Source organism: Bactrocera neohumeralis, unplaced genomic scaffold, assembly GCF_024586455.1.
Source record: "Bactrocera neohumeralis isolate Rockhampton unplaced genomic scaffold, APGP_CSIRO_Bneo_wtdbg2-racon-allhic-juicebox.fasta_v2 cluster11, whole genome shotgun sequence".
In the NCBI taxonomy this organism is placed as follows: Eukaryota; Metazoa; Arthropoda; class Insecta; order Diptera; family Tephritidae; genus Bactrocera; species Bactrocera neohumeralis.
Window position 1 is genome coordinate 2,779,507 of NW_026089624.1, and position 10,362 is coordinate 2,789,868.

General features: G+C 35.9%; 2 protein-coding genes across 13 annotated transcripts in view; one reads left to right on the plus strand and one right to left on the minus strand.

The window, feature by feature from the left end:
- The window catches only part of LOC126765675 (uncharacterized), a 784,771-nt gene that overhangs the window by 364,801 nt on the left and 409,608 nt on the right, over positions 1-10,362 (minus strand). The gene's annotated exons all lie outside the window — the stretch shown is intronic.
- LOC126765765 (putative nuclease HARBI1) lies at positions 2,208-4,499 on the plus strand. 2 transcript variants are annotated; one of them, XR_007668549.1, is made up of 3 exons: positions 2,208-3,358; positions 3,416-3,811; positions 3,873-4,499. XR_007668549.1 is itself a non-coding variant. In XM_050483508.1 (2 exons), exons 1-2 carry the CDS (start codon positions 3,602-3,604, stop codon positions 4,395-4,397), a joined length of 735 nt encoding a protein of 244 aa, XP_050339465.1. In that variant the 5' UTR covers positions 3,449-3,601; the 3' UTR covers positions 4,398-4,499. The 2 variants fall into 2 exon arrangements, 1 of the variants encoding a protein (XP_050339465.1); XM_050483508.1 differs by lacking the exon at positions 2,208-3,358 and having other exon boundaries at positions 3,449-3,811.

Here is a 10,362-nt window from a genome sequence, read left to right on the forward strand (position 1 = left end):
CGCAGCTACGGGGCAGCCCCAGTGCGTGGAAACCGAACGTATAGTTGGCGTTGGTGTAACCGGCATATCCGCATCCATATTGCCCTGTGTGGAAGAAGAGTAAGTGATTACAGATTTATATCATTCGGAGTTTGTTCCACAATATGTGGCACGAATGGATCGCCATTTCAGACGAGGTTTTAAAGAATTTAGTTATATTGTTTAAATATTGTTTACTTTGGCGGTGGTTTTAAAGAGTTTTGACACCATTTCGTTATTATCGGTAGTAGGTAAACAACATAGTTTTACAAGCGGTCTAGTTAGCGTTCCGGTTTTTCCGGAGATCGACTACTCGGATATGACCGTCGGAGCCATAGTAAAGCTTTTCTATGCGGCCAAGCCGCCATTCGGTCGGAGGGAGACAATCATCGTTAATTAGGACACAATCTCCAAGCTTAGGCGCATTTTCTGATGTTTTCCATCGATACCTCTTGTGGAGGTCTTTTAAATAGTCTTCTTTCCATCGGCGACTGAAATTATGATGGAGAACTTTAATTAGTTCCCATCGATTTAATAAGGACAGCGACTCCACGCCTGGCTCTGGTGTGGCCAGAATGGGTGCTCCTTTGAGAAAGTGCCCTGAGGCTAGGGCTGTAAGATGTGAGGGGTCTTGCGAGAGCATTGTTAGTGGCCGTAAATTGAGTTCGGCTTCAATGCGAATTAGCAATGTTGTGAATTCCTCGTAATTAAATTTGTAGTTTCCAGCTACTTTTTTAAAATGGGATTTTAAACTTTTTACTGCGGATTCCCATAAACCATCCATATGAGGCGCGCTTGGGGGAATAAATTGCCAATTAATGCCTTGGTGAGCGTACTTTTGTACGATCTCAGGGAAACTTGCTTAATGAAATCAACAAACTGTTTTTCTGTGGCTTTTTGAGCCCCTGTAAACGTTTTTCCGTTGTCGCTCATAAGTTTTGACAGAAAACCGCGTCGTTCGACGAAGCGTGCGAATGCCGTGAGGAAAGCCTCTTGGCGGATTATATGCTGTATCAAGCGATGTTCAGCGGGTAGCATTAATATGTGTATTTAACGAATAAGTAATGTGGCAAGTTGTGATTGTTCTGGCAAAATTATGGGATGGCGTTCGTTATACATATGTCAGGCTTGAGTTGGCAAGCCGACCATTCGCACAAAGCACACCTTTTGTATCCAGAAATGTATTTAGTACTAAGAGTGAGCTCCTTTTATTAATCGGCTTCGATTCTCATAGTAGTGAGAGCGACCTGTGCCTTTTGTAGGTCTAGGTGCAACAATGTATCACCTTGAAAGTACACTGAGGGCTCTCCCTTGACTATAATCTTGAGTCGCTCTATGAATTTGGACATGTAAGCGATTACCCTGAGTGCTCAGGAGTATGATGAAAATCGTTCAAGGATGTCGGCATAATCTATCGTTGTATGAAAGGAATCGATTTTCCGACTTTCGGGGGCAATTATATTGCGCATAGGCGATTGTGGCCAAGAATAGGGAGATTCTGTTAACCATCGGGGACCATTCCACCAAAGAGTGGTGGAGGTAAGGTGCAGGGGTTTGCACCCTCTTGTACCTAGATCGGCAGGACTGTCAGCACTGGCTACGTGTCGCCAGGTGGCTGATCCCACTAGGTCGAGGATTTGAGACGTTCGATTGGAAATATACGTCTTCCATGCATGTGGTGGTTTTTCTAACCAGGCTAATACAATTTCGGAATCTGACCAGAGATACAATTTATACTTTTCCATATTTAGATGTGTTTTCACCATGGATACTAGTTTAGCGAGTAGTAGCGCGCCACATAGTTCCAGTCGTGGTAGACTTATTGTTTTTAGAGGAGCTACCTTTGCCTTGGCTACTAGTAGGTGACTGGTGGTCGCTGTGCCTGATTGTGTGCGCACATAAATGGTGGCACAATATGCCTTTTCAGAGGCGTCACAGAAGCCATGTAGTTCGACTTTGTGCTCTGGGGCATAATTTACTCATCGTGGGATTTGGATCTATGAGATTTCACTAAGATTTCCTGCGAACTGGGACCACTTTTCTAAACGAAGTGGTTTCACTTGTTCATCCCAGTCAGTTCCCTCTAGCCACAATTCCTGTATAAGAATTTTTGCTTGTATCATAATTGGCGAAAGCCATCCTGCGGGGTCGAAAAGTTTTGCCACCGAGGATAAAATTTACCTCTTTGTTATGGCGGATAGTGCTGATATTGACTCAATTTGACTGGTCTAGGCAGTGTTCTTACTTGGTGTAAGCCGAGGGTTTAAAATTTTCTGGAAGATCTGAATTAGACTCCTGCATGAATATACCCATATCTAGCTTAACGGACCTGTACAGTAGTTTAGTGTTCTTAAAAATACGGCACGCATTCTTTGCTGTACAGCATACCTCTTAGGGCAGAAGTAGGAAGCACAGCATTTTTATTGTTCTCGCTTAGAGTGAGAACAGTATATGGCTGTACCCTTCGTGAGTGAGTACTACATTTGTCATTTTTTAATACGCTGTACATTAAGCGAAATTATAAGGACAGCTTGTCTGTGCTATTATACAACTGTGCAGATGAGTTCAGTATTATTCGACACGTGCATAAACATGGATAGCAAAGAAAACGACGCTCGTGCAATGAACGCACAGAAAATGTAAGTTTTTGTTGCAATAAAATTATGTATTACCATTATATTATATACAAATCTATTTTGTAACTAGAAATATCTGTTGTTTTACATGTTTGTGATTGTCTTTTGTATGTTTGTGGTAATATAGTGCCCGAGTCCCAGGCAAAAACAGTGATTGTCGATTATACATACATACATATGTATGTATGTGAATATTAATTATTACATATATTGAAACTAAATTGTTTGAAATCAGACTTTACCGTTGGACAGATCAAATGAGTCTCTATTTAAGGAGTACGCTGCGGTTATAAAATCTAAATTATGGCTGACTTCATAAACGCAGTTTGCAATGCAACATTGCAAACAGATGCGTTAACGTAGCAAAGCAATACTTCACGGCAACACTGTTTTGTAAAATAATGCAATGACATTTTAAACGTTTATGAACGTAAAATTGGTTCGCCGAACATCGTTTGTTGTGTTCCATTAAATAATGAATCTTCAGCAATCCTGCGCTTTTGTTTTGCAAAGCGCTTTAGAATTGGCTGAAACAAAAAATACAAGCAACACCACATTAATTAAAAATATATTAAATAAAAGAAAGCGCCGGGCTATTAGATTATTAATGAATCGCGATTCAAAAAGAAGGATTCCTAAAACTTCAAATTTTTGCAAAACCATTGAAATGATGCAAGATGACGTGTTTTACTCGCACTCTACAGGTATGGGCTACTAAATGTTATTACTTATAAAAAATATTTCATATTTTTTGATTAAAGATATTACAGAGCATGATAAATTTTTGATGGCCTCCGCACACAACAGGACGAATTGGAATTTCATTGGAAAAATCATTACAAATAACGATTTGGAAGCTGGGCAACAATTGCTCTTTTAGAGACGTCAGCGATCGATTTGGTGTAGCAATTGGCCTAGCATATAAAATTTTTGTTAAAATAATAAAAATGATCTGCCGCTTAAAGGGAGATGTTATAAAGTTTCCAAAAACTGCAGCTAAACAAAAGCAAATCAGTGAAGAATTTTCAATTCTGCGCTTCAATTCATTCCCCTTTGTTCTAGGGTGCGTTGATGGAACACATGTTCCAATTTCACAACCAATCAAAGATGAAATCAGTTATCGTAACCGAAAGGGAACATACTCAATCCTTGCTCAAGTAAATATTTGAAGTTTTTTACCCTAACTTATAATTTTTAAGTTGAATACTTTTTTGCAAGGCTATTGTCGACAGTCGCATAAAATTCATAGATGTATTTATTGGTTGCCTTGGTGCATGCCATGACGCATCGGTATGGCAAATGAGTTCTATCAGGAAGGCCATAATTAATAAAGAAATTAATATTTATTCCAATTACCATTTTTTGGGCGGTGGAGGTTATCCGTTGGAAAAGTTTATTATGGTACCTTATCGTGATAACGGATTCTTAACAGCAATGCAAATAAAGTATAATGTAATTCTAAGCTCAACTCGGGTTGTTGTGGAACAGGCATTTGGCATTTTAAAAAAGAAATTTAGAATACTAAAATATATTGAAGTTCAACGTCCATATATGCCAAAATTAATAACAATGGCGGGTATGATAATTCATAACATTATTATTGTAAATGAAGGCAGCAATACCGATGAAATAATAGAAGAAACAAACATCATCGAATTTGAAACGCTCGAAGAAACCACTTTATCAGGACCGAGAGATGCAAAAGCAAAGAGAGATGCATTGGCAACTTTATTATCAGCCTAGTACGTACATATGTACCTTTATCAATTAAATTATAAGTTAAGAGCATTTTGTTTTAACATGTTTTATTGAATTCAATTAATTACAAAAAATTTATTGCATTGATATTTGGTTTTAATTCAACTTAAAAAGACTTCAGCCTATTAGAGTAAACAAATTAAGAATTGTTTTGAATTTTCTACAATTCTCTGGAATAAGGTACGAATTTCCTTTAACTCAGCTACTTTCTCTTTTTCCACCACAATTTTTTCTGTCTCCATGTCCAGCAGTTTCTTCATAATTTTAGCATCTGCCTCAGATTCTTTATTCAAAAAATTCAGAACTTCGCAACGTTTTCGTTTTATTACACACCTTGAAGTTGTGATATCTACAGGTGTCGCATCTGAGTTCATTTTCGAGTGGCTATTGGTCGGTGTCGAAGGGCCATCACTTGTTAAATCTTCTATTAAATTATGAAGTGAACTTTCGACCATTTCACTTGGCACAAGAACGCTACTGCGGCGCTACGCTACTCGGAACTCTCACCAGATGTGTTGTTACGCTTCTTGATTCTTTTATACGTGCCCATTATGTTGATAAAACATCTAGTCGCTTCATCTTTAGAAAATGTAAATGTGCTTTCAACATCCCGAATCTCCCGCATTATTTGTTCCCAAATTGTATTCCTTTTTTTCTTCTTTGCACTAAATTCTGGTTCATGTCGCAAACGTACTTCTATAAGGAGCTTCTCCCTCTCGTGACTCCACTTCTTTTCGCTATAAGTATAGATTTCATCATATACATAACTACTACCATTATAATATTATGTGAATTAAAAATTAAAAAAATATTTCTTGTATAAAAATTTAACTTAACATAATATTTCCGTTATTTCAAACGCCAAAAAAACCATAAGCATCAAAAACGAAAACGATGCACAAGTTCGACATCTGTTGCGCATTGAAAAGGGTTGCCATGCAATAATGAACTCAAGGCATTGCCATAAATAGGGCAAAGGCATTTGTGAACTCAATACATTTCAGTGTTGCATTGCAAACTGCGTTTAGGAAGTCAGCCCATTAGCTGGTGAGCTTAAGCCCACCGTTTCACGAGGTCGGAGCAAAGTGTGGGAAACCTTTTCCAAGGTTATGGATAAAAATAGCATAGAGACGACTGATGCAGTAGTGTGTAGCACTTGTAAAAATGTGTATAAATCTGACAAAAGCACATCTAATTTGGTCAAACACAAGTGCTCCATAATGGCCAATAGCCGTAAGCGCAGTCTTCCTGACGTTGATGTTGATTTTGACTCAAAAAGGAAATGCGTCAAACTAGCAATGGAGTGGATGGTTAAGTATGGTCGATCATTCAATATAATTGCGGATTCGGAATTAAAAAACTTGACCCAGTTTTTTATTTCTCTTGGTGCGAAACTGGGAGAAAATGAAAATATTGAGTCGCATCCCACAAGTATATCGCGAAACATCGGTGCTCTCAACGATTTTCATTTTAATAAATTGAAATCCGAGATTCAAGAGCACAAAAAATATGGATATAGTATCACTTCGGATATATGGACGGACGACTTCTTCAAAGAATCCTACATATCACTGACTATGCATTACGCCAAAGAAGGCACCCTTAAAAACCGCCTGCTAGCAGTAAAATCAATGGGTAGATTCTCGTGTACTGGTAAGAAATATAAAGTGTTATTGGTTATATTGGAATCTGTATTTTATATCAACATTTCTTAGGCAATGAAATTAAAAACAAAATTAAAAGAATTTTGCACGACTTTGGATGTGATTTGCTGATGGACGATCCAATCATTGTTACTGACCGAGGAGCCAATATGAAAGCCGCCTTCAACGAACTGAGCACTTTACACTGTGTAAACTACATGGTCCACAATGTGATTGGCAAAGTTATAAATGAGGTATCCGAATAGCTGGATCTAGTTAACCGTTGTAGCAAGCTTGTTAAGTATTTTAAAAAATCTGGTCAAAACACGACATTGACAACAACCCTAAAAAGCTAAACTCGTTGGAATACGATTTTTTATCTACTTAAGTCGGTTGAGTTAAACTGGATGGAAATTTCTCAGAAATTGATGGAAAAAAGAAATATCAAGAATTCAAGATATTAATTTAAATAACATTAGCGGACTGGTGAAACTTCTTGCTCCTTTTGAAGCTTGTTCGAAAAAGCTGGAGGGTAGCAATTATCCAACATTGCATTTGACTATTCCACACATTAATAACCTAAAAAAATAGCGACTCCGAAAGACAATGACATCGAAATTGTACAAAAATGCAAGTTTGCACTTCTAAAATATTTAGATTCCATAGTTCATGCTAATTTAAAAAAATTTCATAACATTGCCCTATTTTTATTTCCACCCACAAATAAATTGACAAAATTCACAGATTAGGAAAGGAACAGGTTGTCAAAGACATTGAAGCAATGATGATAGCTATAAATATAAATAGCCAAAATGATGATATTGAAAAATTAATTAAGCCCACACAGGAAATAGATAATATTTTTGCAGATTATTCCCAACCTATTCAGAGCACTAACATGATATCCTATATTCAAGATGAAATTCAAACGTATAAAAATGTTAATAAAGCTTACAGTGAGGATTTTGATGTTCTGCAGTGGTGGTCAATTAACAAAGACCGTTTTCCGTTGCTCTACCAAATTAGCTGTAAGATATTAGCAGCCCCTGCAAGCAGTGCAGCATCTGAAAGGGTTTTTTCTGTAGCAAAAAATTTAATCAGCGAAAAACGCTCAAAACTTGCCACCACTGAAGATTTGGTAAACAAAATAATGTTTCTTCATTCCAATATTAATGAATTAAATATGTAATCTTTGGTAGCATAAAATAATTAATATAATTACTTTGAATCAAAATATTATTAGTTGCTAAGCTCTATGTTTTATAATAAATACATTTTCAACGAAAAAATAAAACCAATGTTTTTTTATCTTATTTTTGCATATGACATACCAGTCATGAAGTTTCTCTATAGTAAGTAAACTGCACACCAAAACACTGTACAGTGCGTTGACTGCACACCAATTTTGCTGTACTCATTAACAGCTGTACAACTATGGAGTGAGTGGAAACACTGCCTGTCAATACAGTCAATATTTCCCTATTCACTTACACTCAATTATACTGTGCAGAAAAAGAAGTGTGCCCACTTCTAGAATAAGTAATTCATATGAAGTTATGGGTGCATTCATGCAGAAGTCTAATCTGAATCATCAGATTCTACGATTGCGTCATATACAGCTTGGAGACGCGTCCAAAAATTGTCTAAATTGTCTTTTTTGATTTCTAATACCGATTCAGAATTGTCTTGAATCGCTGAAGATGAAAATCAAGTGCAGTATCGTATCAAACTGTCACTCTCAGCAATGAATTTTGTATAAGAAATATCTTTATGTTCAAGTATTTGCAAATACTTCGAATTTTTTGAGTCTTTTGAATCTAAGTTCATTTAGAAAATACAGATTTTCAAAATAATTATTCTCAGTGTTTACTGATTATAATGATACTTTGTAATTAAAAATTGAGTCCGAAACTTTTTTACGTAAATAAGAGTTTTTTTCGATTTGTTTACCAGAAATATATATGTAAATTTTTAATTTTATTTCAAAATATTGTGCTTTAACCGCACTTTTTGTAAATAATATTTATAAATATGTATTATATATTGTATAAATAAATATATAAAATTTTGTTTTTCCTTTTTTGTTAATGTCTTTATGTTGTATGTAGGTGCACCCTAATACTTGGACTTGTATGTATTTGTTCTTGAGCAGTTAAGTTCTCGCTGAAGAGATTAATGCACTATTAGGTATATAATCACGCGTTGTTTGTGCTTTAATTTTTTATAAGCAATCCTGCTTGTCTTTTGCAAGGGGTATTGCAAGACAGATGCCGATATAGACTTTGAAGCTAGTTGAATGGTTGTTGTAATTCGACTATGTACATATATTAAATATAAGTATATAAACCTTTTTTTTCATCGATTATATTGAATTTTCGTAATTTCAATTTACCACCAGTCAATTTAAAGAATTATTATATTTATTATTAGATTATTTTCCAACTAATTGTACCCTATGTACGCAGGGTATACCGGCATAAGCGGGCTGTATGTTATATTTAAGTATGTACTTATGTATGTAGATATGTATGCGTATTTCCTAATTTTCGCGGTACGGAGGTAAAGAGAAATGGTGAAACGCAGGTAATTGACCGTCTGCACTTGGATATGTGTATGAAATTTCAAGCTTTCGCTTTTTTTATTGTACACATAAGAATTTTATTAAAATGGAGATGTATTATAGAATGTAATATGTACTTATGTATATAATATATGAAAATATGTTTGCCCCAGACAGATATGTATGTATGTATGTATGTTCGTTTCTCTTCTCTTTTTTTTGTTTTTATGTACATATGTATATATTATTCGTTGTCCAGCCTTTGCTTACTGGTTTATACAGTCCTGCTTATTACTTTATTAAGCAAAAAGGGGTACTGCCGGAAACGTTTTGCAAGTAAATGCTTGAACGTGAGTTTTTTGTAAAATTCGTGTGTTTTTAGAACACAATAGTAAGCGTATAGGCATTTATTTGATATGTGATTTCTGTGTGTATGTATATATTTTTAAATATACATATATATATACATATACTAGCGGACCCGACAGACGTAAACCAATCGATAGCATGAGAGTATTTTGTATTAGTATGCTTTCAGAGATGTTAAATGTCGAAGCTATGTTGAATAAAAACTCGAAGTCGTTTAGTGAAAAAGTTGGATCTTAAACTATTCTATAACGGGTATTTATACTCAGAGTTAATTATCTACAAATACTTAAATTATCGTAATGCCATCGGGTGTACAATATTTTTGGTTAATCCTTGAGAGGTATAAATAAATAAATTCGATGGTTTTCCCACCCTCGAGCACGCAACGTATAATTGGACATGAGAAAAGCACGGATTTTCTAAATCTAGTCCACAAATCGTCATCGTTTGACCTTGTGCCTTATTAATAGTCATAGCAAATGCCAAGCGGATTGGAAATTGTAAACGTTTAAATGGTATCGGCGAATCTGAAGGAATCATTGGAACCCGTGGTAGAAGTACATCTTTACCTTGAAATTTTCCACTCAAAATAGTGGCTTCAAGAATGTTGCCCATGATTTTTTTTATGACTAATCGCGTACCATTACACAATTTTGGCGCATTCAAATTTCGAAGCAAAATTATAGGTGAGCCAATCTTTAATCGCAAGTTATGTGGTGGCATTCCAGGTAAATCCAACAGGATAGTTGACAATTTCATCTGTGTTTAAGAGTGTTGATTAAATATGCAAACGGGAGAACAAACCACTTTTATGATCGCCAAAGAAAACGCCAACTTATTTAAAATGAACAATCGTTTTAATTTAATGTTTATTTAATATACAAATATCTTTTAAACAAATTAACGTTTTTTAAAGTTATTAAAAATGCGGATGCCGACGTTAACCGAATGGGGTACCCAAAGAATGACGCGCAGGCTCGTCGTCGTATCACGTTAGTATCGACTTGACCTAGCGCACAGGATCGATGTACCACGAAGTAAATAACCGGAAGCTGGTATCGACGTGACTCAACGTGGAAATATCAAAAACAAATGTTGAAAATTAATGCAGGATTGATCCGATTTAATGTGCGAGAGTTAATTGCAGCGCGAAATCGGTGAAGAAAAATCGTATGTTGATGTGCGAACTGTATGTAACGAAGTGAGGCTGCTTTCCCGTTGCCCATCCTTTTTGTTGAGTGGGTTGGCGTACAGATGTGTTGAGTTGTGCTGTAGTGTCATCAGCTGTGGTGAATTGCGATGTAGCATTAGGATGCGCCAGTTTTACCGAGTAGAGGAGATGGATGCTTAACTCATTTAAACAATCTGGATCAACAAC

Excerpts from the sequence above, each read along its gene's own strand:
- LOC126765765 (XM_050483508.1), top strand. The coding sequence starts at position 3,602 with ATGATCTGCCGCTTAAAGGGAGATGTTATAAAGTTTCCAAAAACTGCA. Across the intron at positions 3,812-3,872 it reads CATACTCAATCCTTGCTCAA|GCTATTGTCGACAGTCGCAT; the intron begins GTAAATATTTGA and ends CTTTTTTGCAAG.